Genomic DNA, 25895 nt, shown 5'->3' with positions numbered 1-25895 from the left:
AGACATCAGAATTTTGGGACTCTTAATGGAAGTGCTTCATCAGGAAACTCATCACTGTCCAAATGAGCTCAGACAAACAAAGCTTCGGTTGCGGGAAGCTCACGAGAGCATGTCCTGTCCTTATCTATAGCTATTGTTTTGTGTGCTGCTTACTGTGTTGCCAAGAATGAGCAGAAGATTTGGCTTGGGCACTGCAATGTGAAGGATCATCTTCCAGTCCCAAAGGCAGCCAGCAGTGATGAGTTGGCCTGCAAGTCTGGGTTATTATTCAAAGGCAGACTCCTGAAATACCGAGTTTGATATTTTGGGATAGTCTAATTCAGATCCATATCTTTGTACTTTCAGATGGAGCTAGCAGTAGCGCCGCTCTGCCGCCGAGTCTCTGACCTGGGCAAATCTTACAGGCAGCTGAGGTCGTTCAGGTGAGTTGTGGGCACGGCAGCCTGCAGTTGGTTCTATGATCAAACTGTATTTCAAAACTAATTTATTACCTTTTGTTAGTTCTGATTGAACTGAGGGCTTTTTTGGCAACACCCACAAGCAAATTAGAAATAGATTAAAGTTCTTGTAAATTTTATGCAGAGTATGACTATGATTTAAAAGCCATTGTCATGTAAATCGTGGCCAAATGGTACTGTTTTGTGTGGCTTTCATTGCTGCTGCTTTATGATAGTGAGTTCTGCAGTTGCCTTACATCTTTCCACTGAAATATGAAATCTGCGGTCCTGCACTGTTTAATTAAAATAGGCAACTTCTGTACATTTTTTTTACAATCTGAACTTGGATTTTAAACCCGAGATATGGACTGGTGGAAAAAAATAAGGTGATTTTATCCTGTGACAATATTGGCGCTGTAAAGGCATTATTCTAATACATAAGAAAAGCCTTTCCTTCCTTTCACAAGTATTTTGTTGCATTTTTCCAGACCGCTGCTGTTCCAGACCAGTGAGCATATTGCCAGCAGCCCAGCCCTGGGAGAGGTTATTCCATTCAGCATTATTCTTCAGTTCTTATTTACAAGAGCACCACCGGAGTTAAAATCACCCTTCCAGGTAATGAGATTAACCCGTCTTTGTTTTCTAGATGTCCTGAGGAGGAACAAACATTTCTGTTTGCCTTGGTTATTTTAGTTAAAAATATTCAAGCTTGTGTTTTGTATGACTTACTGACTTCGTTTTCATCGTGACAAAGCTGTTATGGTCATTGATTTCATATTTTCATTAACGGTAGGAAGACAATAATCTGATTTTGAATAGCCTCTCAATTCTTTAACGTTCTGTCAGCTCACAGAAGAAAAGGAAAGTCCTATTGTAGGCTGCACATTGCAGTTGGATGTAGGAAGTCTAGATTCAGTCCACTGCCAGAACTGGGTGATCAGCTGATGTAGCAGATCATCTCTAAGCTTCCAAAACAATGCATTTCTGTTGAACAGCCTCCAATTTCTTAACTAGTTCTACATCCCTGCAGTGTTAAGAGCGCCTTTTATTGACTTCATCTGTTTCTAAAATTAGTGTGTGTCTCTTTTTCCACATTTATGTGTAATTGGTGTTTCTTTATGTTTCCCTGTATCAGAGGGCTGAGTGGTCCATTGCTCGCTACTCTCAGTGGCTCGATGATCATCCTTCTGAGAAAGACAGGCTTGCACTCATACGGTAAAAATCATATTTATTTCTTCTGTAAATGTAAGACAATTGGACAGTAAGTTATGGGGTCACCAGGACTTGTCACAAAAAGTAGAGAAGTGCTGTAGGGGACATACCATCATTCCCGTTACCCTCTCCCCACTCACAGAATGAGTTGCAAAATGGGAGAGTGTGTAAACTGAACACCTTCCTCTGCCGTATCCAAATCCTCCAGTGCCTTTGGAATGAGCACATAATCTTCTTGCAATAGAAGGAAACCGCACACAATGATGGTTCAGATTAACACTGTATTTTAGCAAAACTCTCAACCATTAGTAAGTCAAGGCTGCAGCTATCCTGCCATGGAGAAACGTTTAATGCTTAGACAATGAAAATGGAAATAGACAGGGATATTAAAATGGAAGACTCCTGTTTACAACTCTTTACAACTCTTGTTATTCTTCAGATCGACTGAGGATCTTTAGGAAGTGATAATTACATTGGATTTCATGAAATCTCCCTATGGTAGATAACTTTATAGGTGAATCCTATTTTGTGTTTTGAAGTATTTGGAGAAGTTACAGAGAGTTTTGCTTTTCAAATACGTCAGAAGAATGGTAGTGCTGTATGAACATTACAGAGCTAGCTCATAGATCCTCTGGATTCAAGCTTGGATGATCATTTGGCTCCTAATGGCCCAGCTTCCCAGTGCCCGAACCCAACCTCACTGTTACTCACCTGAGTGGCTCAGGAGAGGCTGTCACGTAGAGCTGTGCCAGACTGGAACTGGAAGCCAGCTCTGTCCTGGCATTTCTGTGCATGGAGGTGGCCAGCTTTTGCTGCAACTGTAAAAGCTGACTCTTCAGCTCCAGCCAACAGTGGTTGTACTTGAGAAAATCTGCTGTTCTCTGTCTGCTCTTTCAAACCAGGATTTAGAATACTCAGCCAAGAGAAGTCTGCTATAAATGTTCATTGTTCTTTAAGCTGATAGCACAACGTAGTCCAGTGGAGAGCTTGGACCAACTAAGGAAATACTTACTGATCAACAGTAGATTGCAAAGGGATTTATTTCCAAAATACTAAAATGCAGATACGCTGCTTGGTGTATGTGGTAGAACTGTGTATTTTGAAAATCATACATGTCATTAGTCTGGTTTAGCTACAAAACCAGGTTTCTTGAATCTCCAGCCATGGCATCTTGAATTACAGGCAATGAATAAGAGATGTAGCACTGATAATAGGTATACTGCTGTATGTGTAACCTAGCAGGGATAGTTCTACTGTAATCTTTGTCTTGATAGTACTGGCTAAACCGTTCATTTCTGTGCACAAATTTGAGAATGCCTTCCTTAAACTACAACACAAAATTGTCTTTGCTTATGATTAAACTTTGTTCACACTGATTCGGATAACAAGCTTCTGGTGGTCATGTCTGGGTGCTGATAAGTTGTTCTGACCACGGAGGTGTTCATACACTTGGGAGAAGTGTATTTTAGGCAGGGAGAGTATCTTCACTTGGACCAACTCATATTGCTGGCAAACAGCCTTTTCAGTTCAGAATCCCGTATTCATTTTGCAAGCAGCACGACTATAAAAGTATTTAAACTTCACAACCCTAAGAGCATGCTGCTGCAAATTTATCACCTGAACATTTTACAGTCAGGTTGGTCCTTGTGCTTTGTACTGTGCACTGCTTGGGCTTTGCCTGGGCATCCTCTCTCACAGGGCATGGAGGAGCAGCAGTGGAGACCTGCCCTTCCTTAACACCACTGTTGGCACTCCAGGGATTCTTCCCTATGGATAGAATCATAGCTGTTTGTCTCTGCCCCTGATGGTTGTTTTTCTGTCCGTCCCCAGTGCCACCTCCAGCAGACAGCCTTTTGCTGAGCTGCAATTTGCTGAGCACATCCCTTCCCTGTGGGAAGAGCCCCTGTAGCCCCGTGCCTCAGGGTCATGCAGAGCTCAGCGAGGCCAGGGAGTGAAGGACATGATTCTCCCGGGCATACTCTGCTAACCTGTGTATGCATTGCCATGCACATCACCTTTTGACCATCTCTTGTCGTGATGGCCACTTCTAGTAGGCTGCTGATCCCTACAGAAGGCAGGCAAGCAAACCAGTCGCTTGTGTGGCCATCTGTTCCACTCACACTGTATTTTCCTTAATACAGTATTTGAAGCTTTCTGAGCCTGCTGTTCTGTCCTTTGCCTCCTTTGTGTGTATGAGCCTGAGCTGAACTGCGGGCAGCTTGCTCATTTGTCAGGTCTTGTATCTCGCCCTCCCCAAGCCTTCCTGCTGCAGTTGGGCTGTGCTAATTGGACCCTGTGCATCTTGGGCCTTCGGATCTCTGGCCCACTTTGAGAAATTATCTTTGCATTTGGTGCAGCCTTGCAAATGGTAATTTTCTGCAACTTCAACTTATAACAACTGTGCAATTACTCTGCGGACTTGCTTCCTAGATATTAATTCACACGTGTGATCAGAATCTTTACAGCTTTATATTAAAGCTAATCGCAGTTTTTCTTCAGCACGGTGGATCTTAAATGCTTCCTGTGCAGCACAATGATCACAGTGTTCATACTGTGAATTCTGAGCGTTCGGAGTGTTTTTATGCATTTCTTTCTGCTTGTATTTAGCATAAAGGGCAGGATTTACCTGGCCAGAGGTGCATTAGCTGTACTCCACAGAGAGGAGCAGGCACTTCTGGGGCTGATTCATCTCATCTCGAAGCAGGTACCTAAAATAGGTCAGCTGCACCGTGACCTGAAAGCTGCATTTTCTCTCTTCCATGGGCATGGAGTGGGGGGCTGTCAGGCAGACAGCTGCCCCCAGGATGTGTAAGGTTGGCTGAGACGGCCCTGCTGCAGGGCTGTGTGGGAGGAGCCCTTCTGTAAGCAGCCAGGGCACCTTTTCTTTCTTACTTTCTTTTTTTTTATTATTTTATTAAGTTTGGAAATGCAACCTGTCTCCCATTGCTGTTCCACTTGGCAGGCTTCGAGCCAGCCTGAAGAACGGCCTCCCTAGGGAGAGCACTTCTTCCTGAGTTGCCCCCTCCCATTACTGAGCGCAGCGAAGAGCTTATCTCCTGAAGGGCTGGTGTCTGTGCACAGCCCAGCCAGCACCTCTCGTCCATAAACATGCTTGGTGCCAGCTGTTCTGGTTTGCCCAAGCCCAGATGCACCGAGCACTTCATTAGGTAATCTGAAATAAAAAGGAGATGTCCCTTGTGCTACAAGTGATGCTGTTGGAGATTTTACTGCTAGGGGTTGCAGCACCTCTCCTAGTACTGATTAACTATCCATCTCTGCTGTTGGACAGGAGCATTCTTGCACATATTCTACTTTCGTCTGTGACTTGAGGCTGTGCCAGCAGCTCCTACCACAGCACCACACCACATCTGACCCCGCTGCCCTCCAGCTGCCCCACCAGCTGCCTGGGGCCGGGCTTGGAGCCCTGTGAGCTTCCTGTTGCCATTGGCTCATTTGCCTGAGTCAGAGCCCAGGGGCAGCGCTGGTGTTCACAGTACCATACCTAATGAATTAATTAATATGTATCATTTAGAATTGCTCTCAGTTCTCCTTAACGACCGTAGCCCAAATCATACACTTTTTTTCCCTTTTCTTTTTGCAGCAGATATAAATCTTCTTGGGTTGAAATACCATTTTAAAAAAAGAACTCTCTGGGTCTTATATAATCAGCTTGTCCTGATTTCCAAGAAAGCTCATGTTTTTGCTCAAGCAAGTGAAGTAATTTAATAAGTGCTTTAAAATCCTTTTCCGTATGTGGGAGGGCATCTTAGGTTTTTTTTTTCCCTTACTTCTTATGGCATTTTTAATGAAGCATTAATGTATGCAGAACATCCCACCAACCCTCTTTCCAATAGCTCTCTTTTACAAACAGTGTTTGTAATGTATATCATAGCTTGTCTTTGAAAATAGAAACAGATTGCCGAACAGGTTTTATGTCCTTTATTAGACTGGAAGATGCTGAATATAGGGCATTATTTAGTCTAATCCCTTTGAGAGTATGTTTTGTATATTACATAAACAGGGTTTCTTCCATCTTCTTAAACATCAGTAATGTAACTATAAATTACATCTTCTATATGGCAGCAGCTGTGATCTCTGTGCTGCAGACTGGGTGGTACTGTTTTCACCCCTGGTGCTTTTGATTTTTCCCTTATTACTTATGCATTGGTGTTTTTACAGTGTCCTCTACAGGAGCAAGCGTACCTTTTCTAATATAGAGGACTTGAATAGTACAGCGATGCATGTGAGTTGCGTTCTGTGCTGCCAGAATAAGTTACAAAAGCTTCTTTGAGCTGGGACCAGTCAAGCTGACAAAAATAGTATCGTAAAATACACATTTCAGATGGTAGCATTGCTATTAAGTGCGTTCGTTGCCAGAACGAGATGCAGCCATGTGGGCACTCCAGCAGCTTCAGTGAGACGTTGTGAGGGGTTTTCCATTTCAGCCGGCCTAAGCTCCAAGAAACGCATTGCTTTGCCCTGAGCAGCTCCTGCACTCTGTGTTGTATGTCGTAGTCCCAGTGTCCCACTCTTCAATTAGAGAACTGTCTTCAGACAAACAGAACTTCCATCCAGAACGTACTTCTGAAATCACATCTGCCTTATAACCATTTGTGCTCTGTGACCTCTCCCAGCCCTTTCCCTCCTTGCACTTCCAAAGCTGCCTCTGTGTTCCTCACTGAGCTCCAAATGTCCTCGCTGAGGACAGACAAGGGAGCCTGACAGGCTGAATTTGGTAAGTCAGTGTTTGATTCAGCACACCTTTGGCTTGAGCTGGGCCATCAGGAAGGCTTCTGCTGTCTGGGGAGAACTTGGCTTCTGTTTTAGCTCCATGTAAAGTTACTGGTTCCAAATTGAGTCTTAATTATTGACTTCAGGGCATTTAAATGCAAATATGGGACATGGGAAGCAGTGAGTGTGTTTAATGTTACGGTATTGAGAGGGCTTTATTTTCATTATTTGGTGCAGAGCTGTGCAAAGTGTGTTTTAGAAAAATGCCTGAGAATTCACCCCATGGTGTTGATGGAGCAATAGTTGCTGTTTGTCTCTTGAGTGGAAAACAGTTCCAGTGTTCCCGGGCTGATGAAACTGACCAAGTCTGACTTGGTTGCTTTGAAACAAAGCAAGCAAAGCTGTGAAAGAGAAAACAGGAGGAGGGAGCTGACACAGAGCTGCTTCTGTTGGCGGTTTGTCTGCTGGGGAAGGAGGAGGCTCTGGGCAGGTCTGAGGCCTGACTGCCCACGGGGCAGCTCTCAGAGCACCTTTCAGCCGCCCTCTGTGGTCCAGGGGCAGCACCTGCCGGTGTCGGAGTTTGTTTGCCTGTTAAATCAGATTCTCTTGAGACAGGAGAGAGAAGAAAGAAAAAGCAGCCAGAAGGTGTGACAGCAGGACTCTGCTGCTGCCGTTGGGCACTCAGGGCAGCCTGAATCTCATTCCCTCTTGTTTGATCTGGTGGGAGTAACGTGCCGGATAAGGATTATCAAGGGCTGACGTGGAGTGTCTTTGGGTGCTGCTTTTAGGGTAGAGCTGCCTCTCCCTTTCATCTGAAGTATCTGCTTATCTCCGTCATCTTCTGCGAGGTTTTTTTCAAGCAAGGAGATAATGTTGGGAAGGGATAGCAGTGTTACCATCTGGGTAATGATGCCAACCCACGACTTCACCAAGAGGTGTCGGAGCGTTCCAAGTTAAGCAGGTCAATATGTTTTTTTCTATTTGTGGCTTTTGGTGACTTCAAAACAATTTGAAACCAACAAACTTTGAGGACTGCATAGAGGAAAAGACGGAGGGACACTTGTGAGTGGGAGGGGAGAAAGATTCTGCAGATGAATGATTGACAACTGCAGTAAGAAAACTGTTACAGGAGTTTCTCAACTGTCTTTTTAATATAGGGGACTGTTCTTCATAGAGGGTGACTAAAATCCAATGTGTTTAATGCTCACTGCCGCTCTGAGCACTGCAGTGCTGACCTGAGTGGAAATGTGGCACATATCAGAGTGTGAAGCATCTCTCTTCATCTTGACAGCATCCATGAGCCATCCCAGCCCGCACCTCCCACCTCCGTTCAGTGCTCACCACGTGCTCTGCATGTGCCCCCATTGCCACCACGGATCTGCAGGACTGAGAAAAACACTGAGCTGCACTCTTTTCCCCTGTCTCATCTTCTCATGGGATTCAAAGCTTGCCTGGGGACGTGGCTGGTCTCTGCAGTCAGTGTTGGTGATGGGAGCAAGGTGAGCTGCCCCTGGAGATGTGTGGGCAGAGAGCAGTTCTGTGCCTCCTGCTCCCATCCCTGTAGGCTCTGTGATGCTCCCAGAGGGAAAAGCAGGATGAAAGCTTTCAGGGAGCTGACCAAGTGCAGAAAGGCAGCTCTGTTATAGCTAGATAAAATATTCTGTCCCTGCCATTCTGCCTGCAAAGGGGGAGAACTTTTCTCTTGCTGCTTGTTGATATGTGAAAAAAATACAACCGAGGGACTCTTCAGGATGTGTTGGTACCAGGTGTGGAGCACTCGGCAGTGTCTCACTGGTGAAGAACTGTTACTGAACTTGAAGAGCTCTCAAGTGTGTGCAGAGCAGTGTTGGGGACTTTCTGCGCTTGGTCACTGTATGCTTCTGGAACCACTCGAGTCTCCCCAGCATCCCAGCCCACTCTCCTTTTCCATCACCTCAGTATCAGTGTGTCCTGTGCTTTTGGAGAGGGAACATGGAGTCCAGCTGCTGCTCCTGGGGCTGCACTTGAGTGGCCACTGCCAGCGCTGTCCTGCTTTGTTCCCACCCTGTGCTCAGATGGAGAGCTGCCTGCAGCTCCTCCCTGCCACGTCGGCCTTGAGCTCAGCAGTGCGATGCACCTGGAAAGTTCGACTGCAGATGTGTGTGTCTGCGTGCCTGTGTTTGTCCACGTTGCCTGTGTGCTCTGGTTGGGAGGCTCATGGGTGGCTGCCCAGCAGTGGGGCAGGGGCACCCCAGGCTGCAGCACCTCCAGCACACGTACACACACACAGGACCACTAACGCAGAGTGAGCTCAGCTCTCCTACTGGGGCACGAGCAGCTGGAGCTGCAGCTGTGTGGGACAGGGCTGGGGTACTGCAGGATGCTCTGCAGTGACCTCTGTATGAGCACTGCTGAGGGGGCACCAGGTGCCTGATTCTCCCCTTGAAATAGGGTTTGTGGGTTGCATGTGTTTTTCTCCTCGGTGTCACCATTAAGTAGCACTATGGAATGTAGGATGTGCAAAGAAGGGCCCTCACCCAGCTCGTTGTATTTCATGAAGAAAGGAAGGGACAGAGGGAAGGAAAAACCAGCTAAATTCAGCGCTGTGTTTGAGTATCCATAGAACTAGCCTGGAACTACCTAATGGGCCGGTGTGTCACAGCTGAACTTCACATTACAGCCCTTGTTTCACAGATGCATAATTCAACACGGCTATTTACTAGCATCATGAGGTGAAAGGACACCCTGTGCCTGCAGTGCAAGTCGAACTGTGCACAGACGAGGATGTCATCACAACTGCCACTTCTAGCATGGAAGTTGTCTATTTGTGTAAGCCACACAGGTGTGACGTTCTACAACAGCACATAAGCATAGCAGAGCTGATGTAGGAGCGCACGGATGCGGTTTGTCTGTGGCATAGAGCAGTATCTCCCACAGGACGGCAGTTCAGCAGCCCAAGCCAGAGCACCTGAAGGCAGCTCAGCCGTCCGCCCGCGCCCCAGTTCCATGGTGGAAGTTGCGCTCTCGGTGTGTGCAGCAGCTGGAGTCTATTCTTTCCCTTCCTAAAGGTTACCAGTACAGCACTGTGCCTGCGTCTGTGCGTCAGAGCTGTCATTTCAAGCCATCTGCAACATGTGCTGCTGATTATTTAAATGTTAACTTGTTCACTCCTCAAAACATGCAAGAAAGGAAGAGTGTGGAACGATTCTGGGGAGCTTTGTAGGCTTTGTTCTCTGCTTCCATCCACAAAGATGTGCAAAATCATTGAAGGAAAATTCCGTAGCAGGGAACGGTTTTGATTAACTTCAATTTTGGATCTGGAACTAAAGGTGCTTTGCACAGTTTTATTGCTTTAACCACTTTGGTGTTTTTTTTTCCTTAGAGGTGCGCTGGAAGCTTATGTTCAGTCAGTCAGAGCACGAGAAGGAAAGGAGTTTGCTCCCGTCTATCCCATCATGGTGCAGCTGCTGCAGAAAGCCATGGCGGCCCTTCAGTGAACGTGGGTGGACGGGAACACGGCCACGGCTCCTTGGTGCCACAGCTCTGCTTAGGGTTAACGTAAAGTACCTCCACACACAAACGCTTTACAGTGAGGTATGTTTACCTGCTCTACCTGTGGAGCTGCTCTCTTGCTTTACGCTCCGATGGGAATTTACACACAAATGCTATTATGAAATCGTACCCCTGTTACGTGCTATTAAAATCAAATGGTTCTCCAGCATTCCTTTCGCATTTAGAAGGTATAAAATTAGAACATACTCAAATATTACAGTGCAATTGCTGAATTTCTCTAATAAGGAAGCAGCTCTTTTTTCCTACAAGCACAGGCTTAAAGAGCTGAATACATTTTAGCCTTATTCAGAAAATCTTCCTTTTGAAATGCCAGACTCATCAGTTTCCAGCTAAAAAACCACCGATTTTAACACAAGGAAAAAAACACTTATTTATAACATCAGTGATTTGCTCTTGCACTGCTGTCACTCGGGAATAATTTATACTGATTTCACCTCTTTTTGCTTCAACTGTAATAAAAGAACCCTGACTTTCCAATCCTGAATTCAGTATTTAAAGTTCTTCAGCAGCTTCCAAAGCACGAAGTATCGAAACACGCTCAGGCTGGGCTCACACTGAGCTCATACAGCTCCCACTGAGCTCCCACAGAGCTGTCCTGCAGGCCTTGCCCAGCGCTGGGGTGAGCTGAGGTGTCCCCGCCCTCATTTCATAAAGCACACAACAGCAGATTTTAATGAATTTATTTGAAATAATATACAAGAATATAGTGTGCAAAAATCTTGGGGGCAACATCTTGTAGACGTGTCAAACTGGAATTTACACTTGTGATTAAAAAAAAAAAACAACAAAAAAAAGAAACACACAGCTGTTTAGTACATGAAAGCCATGATTGTAGTTCACAGCAGAAGCAATGGTAAGCCTACTGCGGCCGCTCTAAGTCAGACAGTTGGAGGAGGAAAAAGAAGTAAAGTGCAAGTGTTGCACGTATAGTTAAGTGCAAAGTTTGCCCCCACCATGAAGAGGTCTTATGGCAAAATAAAATATTGTAGAATACGTGGCAAAGACCAAAACACAAAGTTAAAACTACGATGGTGACAACGTCAACAGCACCATTGTTTGCTTGAGATAACGTTGTTTATTCGTTTTGCCCTCGGTTCTGGTGGAAGGAAGGGCTCTGCTACTGCCAGCTGGTGCAAACATCTCGCTGCGGATACGGACGCCGTCGGTGGCGACCCAAGAAGCGGCTCCTGTGCTACAGCTCACTGTGCTCCCCACTTCCCACACGTCCTGCTCACTTGTTGGCATCCGGGCAGACTGGGAGGCTGCTGGTGATGCACTGCTTGCCGTCTCAGAAAATCCCAGCCCCCAGAATCGTAATTAATAATATGGTTGTGCAATACATATAAATCAGCAATAAGAATCGATGTATATAAACAGCTGTTACGTATTTTAAAATTCCCCTTTTTGTACATTTTTCTTTTAAAAATAAACATTTGTACACATCTCCTTCGCCTCTTTCTGAAGTACTTTAGCACCACAGGATATCCATTTTTCAAGCCTATATTACCTGATACATATATGAAGTTTGGAAGAAAAATAAGGCAATTTGGTTTAAAATGTTGATAGTTTTAGCTTACTTAATGTTCTATTGTAAAAAGCAATCCGCACTCCTATTACATCATTTCTGACTTGATGGTGCCAGCATTTTATGGTCACACAAATTCACAACAAATAGACTTCGATCTCACGTCTTCTTGCCATCAAGCAACAGCCATTTTGTCATCGTTGTGGGCAGAATCCCGGCTTAGTGCTGCTGTGAGCCCTGGGGGTAAAGAAAACACGTCAGCAGCGACCAAGGAAAGGGGAAGCAGCCATTATCTTAATGGCAGCAAACACGTATTTGGAAGGACGTGTCATCGTTGGTCAGTTACTCAGAAGAAAGCAAGTCCAAAACAGGATTTTATCCCGATTATCAGAAGACCAGGAAAACTTCTTTGCCTCAGCCTGGAGTTGGCCATCATTATTTGGAGCTGTGAACAAAATGCTTTGTTCACTAAAACAATTAAAGAAGCTGAGTCCTGCTGCTGCTGCTGTTATAACACCAAGGTACGGCCCTACTGCTACATAGCTAAGTAGGTAAGGCCTACCTGCTCTGGTGGGTTAAGGAGACACCCTTCTCCCTAAAGCCAACCCAAATTCTCCTCTCTGATACAAACACATCTGCTGAGCTCCCTGAAGCTCAGCAGTGTGTGTGTGAAGTGAATGTGAGCCCTTGGGGCAAGGCCCATGACTCCTGCAGTGTAGAAATGGTATTAATAAATCGTTATTTTAACAAAAAGCCATATGAAAGTTAACGGGGCTGCCACTATTGATTAAAATAGGATACAGTGCAACATCCGGAAATGACAGTGAACATAAGAACAGCTTGCTCCTAGCAGCTGGAACATGGTGAAACCTGCCACCAGGGGCTGAAGACTCCTCAGCAGAGAGTGCATACAGCAGCAAAGAGCAATCTGGTGTTGGAGCATCATCTCTTGTTCAGTGTTCTTCAAGCAACACTTGTGTAGGCACTTGAGAAAACACGCTCACATACATGGGAATGGAAAGGCAATAACTTGAGATCAGCCCAGCACACGTGGCTCAGCTGTGTGATGGCTGCTGTATGGCACCGTGCACTTCATTGGGCCCTTCTTTCCGCCCTACTTGCCTGCTAGGACTTGCAGGTTAGCTTGAAAGCCCTGGTCTGTTGCTGACTCTTAATCTGATCGCCTTCTATATAGCAGGAAAAACTTTCCCTACACAGGAAATATTACCCAGTGCACTCTACAATTAAAACATAGCAATAAATGAAACTGAAGATAAAGATATTAGATTTTCTCCCTCAACAGCTTTGCACATCCAGAGTAAAAGCCAGCAGAAAAAGGTAAAGAAAAAGCTTTTCGTGAACAACAGCAGGAGGATTCTGGGAAGCTTCGGTTGTTTTGGGGAAAGGGACAGTCTTCACTTGGGTACAACCTCATAGGCTCAGTTGCATCAAGCAGGAGCTCATGTGCCCCCCAGGCACGCTCACTTCCAGTCCAATAATGTACAGAACTGTCACGAAGCACAGACAGATGTGTGCTGTCTGCCCCCCGTGTCCCACAAGAAGGGAGGAGAGCACGTCCTGAACAGACAGAAACCACCACTGCTACCATACAAATGGATGTAGCTGCATAATGGAGGAGAAAAAACCAACCCACCAGCTTGACAAAACTTACAGAATTTGTTCGTTTTCGCTTCCAACAATCAGGATTTAAACGTTTCTGTTCCTCTGCCAAGGCCTTGGCTTCTAGCGTGTACATCCGCCTCTCCTCATTCTTCATTTTCTTCCACCTGTCACCGAGTATCACACTTATGGCTCTGCAACACACATTGCAGATTACGGTCAGGATGGGATTTCATTGCTTTGCTTTGGTTTTTTTTTTAATCTCAGCCCCTTAAGAAACATTAAAAAAAAAGCACAGCAGAAATGAAACATTTCTTCCCAATCAGTTTCTCTCTTGTACCACATAAACAGCTGAGGCTGCTGAGAGCTGAGCGGGGCCCAATGAGCATTCCACATTCCCAAGTGTGTGCCTGTGGGTACGCAGCGACTGGCAGAAAGCAGCAAACAGGGATGTTAAGCAATGTGGAGACACCACCAAACGGGAACCCGCGGTTGCTTCGCTCTGCTTTCCTACCATAAGCCTGTATGACAGATTTGCTGCAAACATGTTCTCTAATAATTAGGGCAATGATCTGAGCGTGACCTCAGCCAAGTGCAGGTCTGACTAACTGCTGCCCCCGCGTCTGGTTCGTGATCTGTGGAGCTTCCTCCACCTCCAGCCCCCAGCAGGGAGAACACGAGTGGGCCGAGCACACGGCTGTGTTCCCATGTAACATTCCTGCACAGAGAGGAACCATTTGTTCCAGCACAGCCATGGGTACTTCCAACAGCTCAGCAAGCTGGTTTTCTGCTCCTTATAAGCTTGGTGACCTCTGGACAATATTTCCCCACATTGCCGTGCCATATTGCTTAACTGTGCTCCCAAATGTTGGATCAATACTCTATTAAAATGTTAATGCCATCCTTTGGCTGAATGCAGATCTCTGCACACTGCCCTATCAACAGTTGTTAATCTACAGAGCAGGTACGGCAATGGCTTCAGATGACAGTGACGGGAGCTGGACAACCAGTTCTAAGAAAAAGGTGCATGCAACTAGAAATAGCGATTTTCCTTGTTAAAAAAGCAAATGCAACAGATAAGCTGATGAAGAAATGGTATCTCCACACTCAAACTGCACAGAGGCACTGAAAGTGAGGGCTCATCAGCACATTTGAAGAAGCTCACGAAATCTATGGCACAGATGAGACATTTCTCCAAGGCAAAACTTCTATGAGTGAGTATCTGAGATGGAAAAAAATGCGTACAGAGACATCTGACATAAGAGACCCGATTCTCCCAACCAGAAACAAATACTGCAGAGCTGCCCCTACAGCCCTTTAATCCCATCACAACTTTGCCATGCTCTGCACGCTGCCCTTTTTCCTCTTCCAGTGCCGGTGAGATGCCTGGCAACGTTACAGCAGCATGCTGCCATCGAGGGTGCAAGCCTTGACAGTGCAGTCCATTCAAAACAAAGTGTAAAACAGAACTGGAGGCAGCCTCGAGTTCACTCAGTAATGATGTTCAGCAATAACAAATATCAGTAACAGTTCAGAGGATTTTCTTCACCGCTACCCAAACGATCCATCCTTCTGAAGGCACAATGAAGCCCAGCTACGGCTACAGCAAGAACACGTGCAGAAGCAGCAGGTGTGAACCTGACAACCAGTTTCTGAAGTACGGCTCTCTGGTCTGTTACAGCACCATGTGCACACTGGGCTTGGAGCGCATGCAGCTCGCTATCTCTTTGGCATGTCCTGAACCACTTTATCTCTGAACAGACGGTTTAGCTCTGAATATTTCAAGTTTTGCCCTCACTCATGTACACACAGAAAGGTTCCCGCAAACACAAGAACTCCAGAGTATGGAAACTGGCACTGTGTATACGCACAGTACGATCTACTCAGTACTCTGAACACCAAACATTCTTGTATTTTAAGAACGTGGTAGTTGCCTCCGAACAGCCACAGCAACACTTAAGCAACAGCAGCTGAATGCCTAGAAAGTCAGTTACTGAGCTCTCGCTGTAATTTATGGATGCCAAGGAAGTGCATTCAGAAGGCACAGGGAGTGCTGCACTCAGAAGCTTACTTGTAACTCTCACCACTTTGCATCAGCATGGATGTGCTCACTGAAACATTCAAACTACTCTCACGTCCATCCAGCTGCAGCCCCAGCTCACCACGGCCATTTCATCAGCACTTTTTAATTAAACTTTCCTAGCTGACTTTCTGTCAGTTTCTCACTTATAGTTGCAATGAGTTCGAAGATGGCAGATTTGCTTCACTGGAATTACGAGCAATACTGCAGAATGTCACTGCCAGGACACATGAGACTGCCTGGAATTTAAGGACAGGCTGTTTGCAAGGCAGGAGTTTGTTTCTCAGCAGCAGCTTCAGCCTCCCAAGCAGAGGAGCCTTCTTAAAGCACCATCACCTTTATCTTCTGTCACACTCTGCATGAGAACCTTTATGCAAAACCAAATTGTTTACGGTCACAGTTGTTTTATATACATTCTTAAAACCTGATTTTAAGCTGGGTTCATTCATGTGTTTTTGTTTCTATTTACATACATACAACCAGCACAATGTATTCAGCGTGCTTCCATGTATACATACAGTGGGCATCTTTATAAGCAGGGAAGAACAAGGCAAGATCCTTTCCCCCAAGCATGCAGATGCACAGCACTTCCAGCATGTCCAGCCAGGTCATTCCGTGCTTTTAGAACAAGCACAATTTGCCTATGAGCTGTTTAGATTAAGATCCTTCAGACATCCAATCAATCAGTAACTCATTTCTTAATAAGATACACAACTTAAATAAATGGTAGTAGCTTCACTGATGATACAGTATTATGTCAAGACAATTATGGCTATACTAAAACAACCAGGACTTCCGTGTTTCTTCAGCAACACCCAAGCAGAGAACCCGGTACTGTTTTCCCCGCAGACATTTCTCCTCAGTGTTACCACAGAGTGCTGTACACCTGCGATGCCCACAGACCAACCTCACCTGCTGTCCCGAATGCTTTTCTCAGCAGAAGGTAGTTTGCCAAAAATGGCTTGTGTCAAACATAGAGACCTGCGGATATTTAAAGCCTACCCGTATGTTTGTGTTAGCATCGTTCAAAACTTGGCCTTTACGTAATATACAAACTTGTTATTTCAAGTACAAAATTTAGTCCACTCTATGTTTAAAAGCAGAATGCGGATGTGCTGCCAGCTCAGCAGTAATAACCAAAGGGTAATGTCATGCTGTTACCTGTTGTCTTTCCCTGGATACATCTGAGTATATTCAACTCTGTATTTTTTGGCAAAAAGCATGAAGGCATTCATTGGTCTTTTGCACTTGTTTGGAGAAGTGGCACTCACAGTACTTGCAGTCCCTGAGCCGTGGCTTTTGCCAGCTTTGCTGTACAAAGAAGTGGGGGAAAGATGCGATGCCGCAGCAGCTGCACAGTTTGTAGTACTGCATTCTGATCTCTCGGCATCTGGATTGTTTGATCCTCCGCACGACAGAGAAGCGCGGCGCTGGCGAGCCATGCTGCTGAGCACATACACTGCTGAGGAATCCAGCGGTGTGAAGTCGTAACTACAAGAAAAAGAGCAGAAAATGATCAAATATTCTACGTGTACAATCCTGAGGCAGCCATTCTCTCTCCATCCCTGCTAGCTTTCTAGTATTCCGTCACCTCTTGTGTCAGTGTGTGCTTTCAGTCTGTGCCTGATGTATATGTCAGTGGGCACAAGTGGGGGACCAACCACAGTTCTGTAACATCCGCTGTGTACCATCAGCTGTATGTCCATGCATCACTCACTGTCTTCAAATGTCACACTATCTGAAATGCTCTTTCTGCATTTGTCCTGCCTGTAACACAGAGCTGGTCAGTGCACGAAAAGCTACTGAAGTGACAACTGAGCTGGGCAGGAAGAACACGGGGTTCACTTGCAAAAGCTTGGTAATAACACATATGAAACTGTTGTATTAAAATAAGCACTACTGTATATGCTCTTGCACGAGTAACTGTCCTAAATCGTTACACTGGAATTCTTTTACAGACAAACCTTCCACAGAGATTTAAAGAAACGTTTCAAGGGCAACAGTATTGCAATGGAGTTCCAAGCTGACGCACGTCTGCCCTCTTGTGACAATAATGTGACAGCTCCTCCCCGCTCCGAGCATTTCAACAGCTTGATGAGCTGCTCCCAAAAGAACTTAAACCTGCACAGAACTATAAAACTGCTGCATTTTTCTGTTGACCAACAACTACAAGGAACTCCAGCCACTACAGAAAATGTGATAACAAACTGATAACAAACAGTCTCTCCTGGGTGTGAGCAGATCAGTCTGAGAACTGCAGGCGTTATCATGCAACATGAAGAAAACACACCTACCAAGTGCTACTGAGCTGTAACTTTAAAACTCTGGACTAGCAACCACCTTGCAGCGAGTAACTGTAAGGCTCCTTTCAGCTGCTGCCCAGCGTGGCTGTACTTAAGCAATTTATGGCAAAAGGAAAGGACTAGAAGATTTTCTTTTTCTAAGACCAACTAGAACTGCTGGCACAGGAGTGCCGCAAGTGACAGCCCAGCTCCATGTGCACAGACAGCCCCATCATGGGGCCAAAGCAAGGGTGGAGGCTGAAGGATGGTCTCCAAAATCCCCCACAGGAGGAAAAAATAACAGAGCAGGGTCACTGCTCATAACCTCCCAGCTTTACAAGGTGACACAAAAGGATCTCCCTGTTCTCCAAACTGTCCTGCACTGCTCCTAATCTCACAGCTGCAGCTGCTGCAAGCTCCCTTCTCAGAGACGTTCCCTTCAGCCCAAAGAAACAGACAAGGAATCTGAAGTGTCCAAGCAAGCTTCAGCTAGGCTGCAGAATGAATGAGGAGCCACAGTTCTTCAGTAAGACTCAGATACAAAATACAATGCTTCTACCAGCTCTCTTCATATGCACTTCAAAATGAGAGAGTTAGTAAGAATTAAACAACAGACAGCAAAGGAGCGAGGACAGCAGAACACACTCCGCCCCCCACACAAGACATACAAGAGCCCTTCAGACATGAACTGCCAACAACATTTCGAATTCATTTTTTCAATTGTAAAAAATAACAGTGAGCAACTGGCCTGAAATCAGATGCTAAAAGAGAGCAAACATGAAAGGAAAAGACTGGCTCAGCTACGGTCAGAAATCCCTCAAGAGCACGGAAAGAAACCTCTAAAAGTTATACTACTTCCTTAGGATAATTTATGGTGGGTGGGACTTCTGAAGGTCACCTGCAGAGCTCAAAGCAAGGGAAACCTCAAACTTCTCTAACTATGAAGTGAGATGTACTCGCTGTATTGGGAAAGAAACGCAAAATGCAGATCACAGAGTCACAGAATAATATGAACAAATTATGACAGCACTGAAATATTGTATTCTAAAGCCACAGCACGTGAGTTAGTGCCTAGGAACCTGCTGCTTCAGGGACACGGCTGTCTACTTAGCACACATTAACAGCTGATTAACACTACCATGGGACAACCAGACCATGTTTTTTAAACCTGACCTGTTACATCTAAAGAAGCTGTATCAATACGTTCCTTACTGCACCTGATCAGTTCGAAACTATCATAAGCAGAGTCTGAAAGGTTACTTTAGCCCCAGAGATTACTTTGCAGCTCAGCACAAAACCATGCAGCTTTCCTGATATTCACTTTCTCTCTCAGTTACCGTGCATAACCATAAGGATTCTTTCTTTCTTCTATGCAATGCTTCAATTCTGGTAGACTTAAATAAGGTGCCTACTCATTAAACACAAAAACCGCTGAGGCCACTTTATTCAAAAATTACCTTTTAAATGTATCAAAAACACCTGAATCATCAAAGTTAATGGCATCAGGGTGTCCAGGAGGTAGACACAGATCTCCAAGATGCATTTCACAGCATGGAATGCCATGCTGTACCACAGTCAAGCTTGGATAAAAAGATGACCAACCTGAAGTGGTAAAGAGTTAAATTAGACAAACGGCCAGACAAATCTCTCTAGTCTTAACTGGAGCAATCCTACCCATCTAAATGCTATCGTTTCATTACGGTGTCTGATGCAGTTTCTTTCATCCAAAGGAAAAATCAGAAAAATCTGGAAACTTTTATCATCAGAAGTTCAATATTTAATACGATAGAAAAGTCTCCCATATTTGTTGCTTTCCTTTCTCCCCCCCAGTTTACCATTTTCCTGCATTCCACTCATATGCTTGACCAAACCTCCTCCAGTTATATACAGTATTTCTGTAGCTTTACAGTTCTGTTTGTTCAAATCCTACTTTTCTTTACACAAACAGCATACTGATTCCACAACGCTGCTCTTATCACTACCATGAGTAGCAAAGACAGTAGTAAAACCTGCAACTACTTCCCTAAGAGTATTTTAATATAAAACCACGTACACCTTGAGAACTTCATACCTTTATTTTTAACATAAAAAGGGTGATCAAGTCTGCACTCCACTGTGAGCAGGCCGTCCTCCACTGTGCCAGGATCAAAAGTCAACTTCAGCACTGACTCACCAAAGGAAATGCTTTCCTCATGAGAAATGAGCTTCAAACCATCGGAGCCATAGCCCTGTAAACATGCAGACTGTTCAGAATTTCCACGGAAGCAAAGCACACACGTCTGTAATTCCACAAGTGGATTCTTATCACCTTACAGTATATTACAAAAAGCAACATTCTACAGGTGCTATCATGAAAATAAAACTGATAAAGCATTCAAAACCTACCCAAATGAACACAGCTCAGGTGCTTTATGGCGAGGCACTCAAACAGAACAGGGAGCAGCACTAGGCAAGTTCAGTACCAAACCTCTATTCCCACACAGTAAATAAAGGCACAGAGCAACACTGCTAAATCAACACTGCACTACAGCCATTGAAGGGGATGTGTCAGAACTAACAGCTACCTTGTAAGCACTCGCTGAGAGATTTTCTTCTTTTCCACAGCCTTCAGATCTTGCAAAATCCTCAATGTCCTGCCATTCCTTATTGCGCCCTTTATGAAAGCACAAACGAGAACCTAAGAGATATTTTAAGGAGGAAAAAAAAAAAAGGAAGAAATAAATATTAAAGTCACGTACAAAAGAGAAAGAAATACTTACCCAGTGATCCATCATATTTACCTTTCAGAAAACAGTGCCAAACAGTTGAGGGCCAAGAATGGCACCATCCCAGATCATCATCATCTGAAAGTGACGACATGCAGAAAATACCAGACTCCGATTCGCTATTCGTCTATTAAAAGAGGCACAATGGCACTGATACATTAACATGCAGGATTTTTAGGCTGGTCCTGTACATATTTAAGCATTCTTTAATTCACATCTGTGTCATTATTCTGCCTTAAACACAAACAGGAACGTTAACAAGGAAACAAAGATTCAAGGAATGCAGGAGATGAGAAACTGAGTGTTATCATTAACTCGATTTTTGTTCTCACAAACTTGATTTGAAATGTGCTTTCCTCAATTGTTTTTTCTTTTCCATCCTCCAAAGTTCACCTGTGCCCTTATCCATCATCCCAGGCTTCCACACAAGCAGTCTGTAAGCTATCACTCCTTAACCCTCCACAGAAGCACTGAAAGCATGTGCTGATCTATGGAAAAATTGCTGGAAAGCTGCAGGGCCAAGTCTGCTCTTATTAACGCTAAAAGAAAATCCACCTTAAGACTTAATAGTTCATTTCCTTAACCAGCTTCTCTCTTCAACAACCTTAACTCACGCATCTTTGTTTAGTTTGGAAATGTTTTGGACCGCTCACCCTTTCGTGTCGGACCGGTGCTTCATCCAAATCACTCCTGGAGAAGCTGGGATCATTCTTTGAGGATCCCGGTGGAGGACGTGCATAGGAATGTAAACTTTTGCTTGTGGCTATAATGTGAACAGGAGATGATCTGCAATAGAAAAATGCATTTTAAAACGTTTCAGATTAAGGCAATGTGAGACGCAGCTACCTTTACTCTAAACTACTTTTATTTTATCATATTTCATATATGAAATCTTACCACAACTGTCATGCATACAAAAATTCTGTCTGCATTCAGGTTCTGAAAAACCAAGAAACATCTTCTGTACCTCTCTGAGTTATTAAAAGCACTTCATTCAAAGGTGCTGTCAGTGCTGCTGCTTATTGACAGCAGGTGACTTACTGTATGCATACAGTTGCAGCTACAGTGCAGTCTTGAGACAGACAATACAGCCAACAGAGTTTGAAATTTCTCTATGAAATACTTATATTAGAAAACACTTCTGTTTGTGTTAGCAGATAGCAAACAAACATCCCCCACAGCAGTACTCAGAACAGGATGAGTATAGGATGCAAGCTCAGGAAATGCTGCACAGCTCCCACTAGCACCCAGCTGACAATGCTACTTCCTCGTCAGCTTCTCCTTGTCACAAAGGAGAAGTCTGCACCAGTATCTTCAAATCAGTGCTCCATCCTTAGAGTACCTAAGGACACCTGCTGTGTCATAATGCTGAGATCCCAGCCGCATTGCTCTTAACAATACTGCATTTGATTTTCTTATTCTAAGCATTGATCAAAGCTGGGTGATAAAAGGGGAAGTCCTGAAAATGCTAAAATCCCGCAGTATTTCCCATACAGAACTTGCAGATTACATATCTGAAACAATAGCAATAAATTCCATCACATTTTCAACTAGCTCATAAAAATAAACAGAAATCAGCGCACCAGTAATGATTACTAATTACATCACACTAACAAGTATTAAGAGATTAACACGACACATTCATCTGCTGCTCCACATGAGACAAATGGCAGAAGTTCTGTGGTCAGGGAACACCTTTATAGCACCCTACTTCGTTAGTGGTTGGTGGTTAAGAGACATTTGCAGCAGACTCCGAAGCAAACTGTGTGCAGTCATCTGCAAAAGGAGTTACAGTACTACAGAGATCCAAAACCAGATCTCCCATTCAAAGTCAGAGGGTAGAAAGAGTGAAGGAAATGCTTCTGGAGACATAACACTGCAAACGTGAGAGCCAGCGCTTTAAATTAAATCAGTACCTGTTGTAAAAAGAGCACTGCATCAGAGGGCTCTGAGGACTCGTGGCGATGTTTGCTAGTTCTGTCAGCCAGTTGACCCCATTCTCACAAGAATGAGCACTTTCTGCATTGCTGTTTGAGGTATGCTGGTTCCACGAAGGCCTTGAACATTCCTGATGTGAAACATCGGTGCCAAGCTGAAAAAGCGCAGCTGGGGCAGAGTCTGTCTGCACAGCCTGTAGTTCAGGAAGATCATCTGCAAACAAACACACAAATTACCCTAATTACACCCACTGATAAATACTAGTTTACAATGAAACTTGCAAATAAAATGCAAAACCAAACCACAAAAAAGCAACTCATCGTATCTTCTCATCTCACAACCAACAGCATTTCACAGACCTGACTCAAAATACATGCAGAATGTCCAAAGAAACCATTGATCTCTGGTCTACCATACCTTCAAACAAGTATCTTAAGGAAAATGTCATGTAAAGAGCTTATTAAATCTCCTTATTACACTGACAAGCTGATACAAAACTGTACTGCAAAATTCTGCAGCTGTGGCAACACGCATCACTAATATACTAAGAGCTTCAGTAAAAGGCAACAATTCTGTCCTAGTGGGTACGTCACTAACAATAATCAGCATGAGGCTGTACAGGCTGCCATTTGTCATGTTCTCACCAGCGATCTGGAATCCAACAGCTCAGAAATGATTCAAGCTGGGTATACAGCTGGCAGGGGTGAATGCCCAACAATCACCTACACATTTCACATGCTACACTGGGTAACAAAAGAGAGCCCAGCTTATTAACAACAGTCTGTGTCTCGGGTAACTGTATCACTATTCTTAGTTGCTCTATTACTTCACTTAAATGCACTAATATTGCATGGATTATATCAGTCCTTTCTAACACGTACACTATTTTTCTCCAGCGTTTAACTCAAACATTCCTGTATGTCTTAATGTCTGTTAGGAGCTGAACTAAAGTAGGGCAACTTCCCTTTAGGAGGAGCTCTTGAGCCTTCTGTTTGTTATTCTTGAGCCAAAAAAAGCTCCTCTGGAAATCCGGAACAGAAACTCGTAACTCTTAAGTTCAAAGAACACGTTTAAGTCAACAAGCCAGTGTGTCAGAGCTGGAAATAGGTTATAGGGAAAAGTGGTTGTAAAGCAGGACTTTCAGATGCCACAATTCACTGCCACACTCCCTGCCCTACCTACGTTCATCTCAGTCAGTCAGCCCCAAGTTACCTCACCATAGGAAAACTGCAACCAAACAAGCCTCAGAACTGGCTTCGTCTGTCGGCCACGTTGCTTACCAAGCTCCATGTGCTCATCACAAGATGCATATCCAGGAGAAGAGGGCAGGTTTTCATTACACTTCAGCAACTCCAGTGACTCATTCATCCCTGAAGTTCTCTTGTCCACTACCAAGAGCAGCTTCTGAACTGCGTTAGGCATCTGATTCGTCTTCACTTCCCACACCATGTTAGGATGTTCCAAAGTATCTGACTTTAAAGAAACAGAGATTAAAACTTGCATGCACATAAACCCTTGTAAGTGTTACGGTGTCCAGAGACTTCTCCTGATGTAAGTCTTCATGTTTTTCTGCTTAGGCCTGTGGCTGCAGTGTCTGGGAATGGCCTCAGCACTGCAACCAGTGCCAGCTCTGCTCACTGCATGCCCTGAGCCGCTCACACACCACTGGAGCAGCCAATTGGGTCCCGGCCACCTCCCTGCCCTGCAGGTGTGGGAACACAGCTTTCAGGATGGTTTGCTCCACCATCCTCCTTCCAGACGAGGTCAGGCTGACCCGCTGCCAGGTCTCCTACAGCCCTCAGCACCAGGCCCACATTTCCCCTCACCTGCAGAAGCCTTTTCACCCCCCTTCCCATCCCCACTATCTCCAGCCACAGCTTCGTGTCAGTGCAGGCCCTGCGTGTGGGCTGGAAGAGGAACCCGAAGCAGGCCCCCACCAGCAGCTTCTTGTGCATTTTCATTTCCCCAGCTCCAGTGCTGCAACCTTTACCCCCAGAGCAGCATTGTCCATTATCTTCGACAGCCGGGGAGCTGCGATAATTCTACACAAGCACTGTCCCTAAAAGCTCAAAAACAAGGTTAACCAGTCTCTAATAGTTTGGTTATCTACTGATTTGTTCAAACCATCTTGAATTGGAGCGAGCACAATTACTCGTCACCTGCTCCACCACAAAACAGCAGCAAATCCCGCACAGACGTCTGACAGCAGCTAAAAGCGAACGCTCTGGTATGGAACAGCAAGGCCGACAAGTTCTCTTGGCGTAACGCACCAGGGGCCACGGGATTACAGTTATGAGGAAACATCTGCCGTGAGAAATGGTTGGAACCACTTGAGACGTCACGGCAGGAGCCACGACAGCCCCGTTCTGACTTTAAACAGCCGCAGGAGGAACGTGCGTCCCGCCGAGCCGTCCATGGTGCGTCTCACAGATCGCAGCGCGTTCCGCTCCGGCCCATCGGGCGCAGCGTGAGGGCGGAGCGCCGCGCGGGCCGCGTCCGAAGGGCAGCGCGCAGCCCCATGTTCTTTGGAGGCCAAACGAGCGCAGCGCCGGCCTGGCGTTCCGCGCGACGTCAGCTCGTCCCGTCCCGAAGCAAACACAGCACCGCCACAAAGAGACACCGCCACAAAGCGACACGGCCGCGGAGCCCATTGGCCGCGTTGCCTCACGGCCGTGTTCGCGCCCGGTCCGTCCGCGCCCCCCAGCGCCGCCCGCGGCCCGCGCCCCCCCCCCCCCCCCCCCCGCCGTCACGTGACCGTCCTGGCCGCGGCCCTTGTTTATAAACTCCCCGCCGGCACCGCGCATGCGCGCAAGCCCCATTCATTCACAACTGCGTAACAGCTCGGCCCGGCCGGGGGGGGCCCGCCGTTCCCCTCCCCCACCCCGCCGCCTTCCCCCTCGCGCTCCTTTCCCCCAGCGGCCGTCGCGCGCGGGGCCGGGTCCGTTCCCGGCGGGGCGCGGGGCCCCAACTCTGGCAGCCCGGGGCTGGAGGCCGGGGAGCGGCTCGGAGCGGAGCGCGGGGGGGTTGGCGGCCCCTCTCTTCTCTCCGCGCCGCCGCCGAGCGCCCCGAGGCCGTCGGTAACGCGGCCGAAACGCGACGCCGAAAGAACGGAGCCGGCCCCGCGGGGGTGAGGAGCGGAGTAAACAACGCGCCCCGAGCTGCCGCCGCCCCACGGCGCTGACCCCGCGGCTGCCCCGTCGCCCCCGCTCGCCCAGCAGCCGCCGGCCGCCCCCCCCGCGGGACCCCGCGGAGCCCGCAGCGACGGCCCCAAACTTCGCGGCACTTACCGAACCCGTCGCCATTACCGAATTCCTCTCGGCTTCCCCCCCCCGCCTCGTCCCCCCCCGCCTCGGTCCCGCCCCGCGCCGCCGGGGCTCGATCGCAGAGTGGCCGAGGATGACGCTGCTCAAGCAACCGCCGCTTCCTATTGGCCGACCGGGCTGCCGGTCAAGAAGGCGCCCGGAGGGCGGACATGTTTTGACTCTCCCGCTCAGCGGATTGCACCGCGTCGCACGTCAATCACGCTCGGACGGCGCCACGATTGGCCAGCGCCTCCCCCCGCGGGCGGAGAGGCATCCTGGGAGCTGTAGTCTTCGCGGCCGCCATCTCCTGCCAACAAGGCCGCGGTGAGACGACAGCCCCCAGGATGCTCCGCGCGCCGCTCGGCCGATAGTAAACAAGGGGCGCGAGGACACGTGGACCCGCTGCGCTGCGCGACCGCAGCCGGGACCGGCAACGTCCGGATGTGCGAGG

General features: G+C 46.4%; 2 protein-coding genes across 4 annotated transcripts in view; one reads left to right on the top strand and one right to left on the bottom strand.

The window, feature by feature from the left end:
* COG5 (component of oligomeric golgi complex 5) overlaps positions 1–11375 on the top strand; it is a 178631-nt gene extending 167256 nt beyond the window's left edge. Inside the window, exons 19-22 of the mRNA XM_072350510.1 lie at positions 346–422; positions 926–1052; positions 1573–1652; positions 9742–11375. Coding sequence (XP_072206611.1) covers positions 346–422; positions 926–1052; positions 1573–1652; positions 9742–9856 — 399 coding nt within the window. The 3' untranslated portion in view covers positions 9857–11375. The remainder of the gene's footprint in view (positions 1–345; positions 423–925; positions 1053–1572; positions 1653–9741) is intronic.
* On the bottom strand, positions 11359–25491 carry HBP1 (HMG-box transcription factor 1). 3 transcript variants are annotated; one of them, XM_072350523.1, is made up of 11 exons: positions 25430–25491; positions 23423–23615; positions 22121–22355; positions 20858–20990; positions 20220–20331; positions 20004–20116; positions 19511–19667; positions 18897–19041; positions 16319–16648; positions 13130–13271; positions 11359–11694 (listed from the first exon to the last, which is right to left on the bottom strand). In XM_072350523.1, exons 1-11 carry the CDS (start codon positions 25442–25444, stop codon positions 11677–11679), a joined length of 1593 nt encoding a protein of 530 aa, XP_072206624.1. In that variant the 5' UTR covers positions 25445–25491; the 3' UTR covers positions 11359–11676. The 3 variants fall into 3 exon arrangements, with proteins under 3 accessions (XP_072206624.1, XP_072206633.1, XP_072206640.1); XM_072350532.1 differs by having other exon boundaries at positions 23423–23611; positions 25430–25462; XM_072350539.1 differs by lacking the exon at positions 25430–25491 and adding an exon at positions 24413–24433.
* Positions 25492–25895: the final 404 nt, after the last annotated feature.

This window comes from Excalfactoria chinensis, chromosome 1 (assembly GCF_039878825.1).
Source record: "Excalfactoria chinensis isolate bCotChi1 chromosome 1, bCotChi1.hap2, whole genome shotgun sequence".
Lineage (NCBI taxonomy): Eukaryota > Metazoa > Chordata > Aves > Galliformes > Phasianidae > Excalfactoria > Excalfactoria chinensis.
The sequence above is the reverse complement of the archived record's forward strand: the minus strand, read 5'-3'. Positions and strand labels throughout refer to the sequence as shown.

Excerpts from the sequence above, each read along its gene's own strand:
- HBP1 (XM_072350523.1), bottom strand. Across the intron at positions 20,991-22,120 it reads CAGTGCTCTTTTTACAACAG|ATCATCTCCTGTTCACATTA; the intron begins GTACTGATTTAA and ends TTTCTATTGCAG. Across the intron at positions 19,042-19,510 it reads TTTTTATGTTAAAAATAAAG|GTTGGTCATCTTTTTATCCA; the intron begins GTATGAAGTTCT and ends TTACCACTTCAG.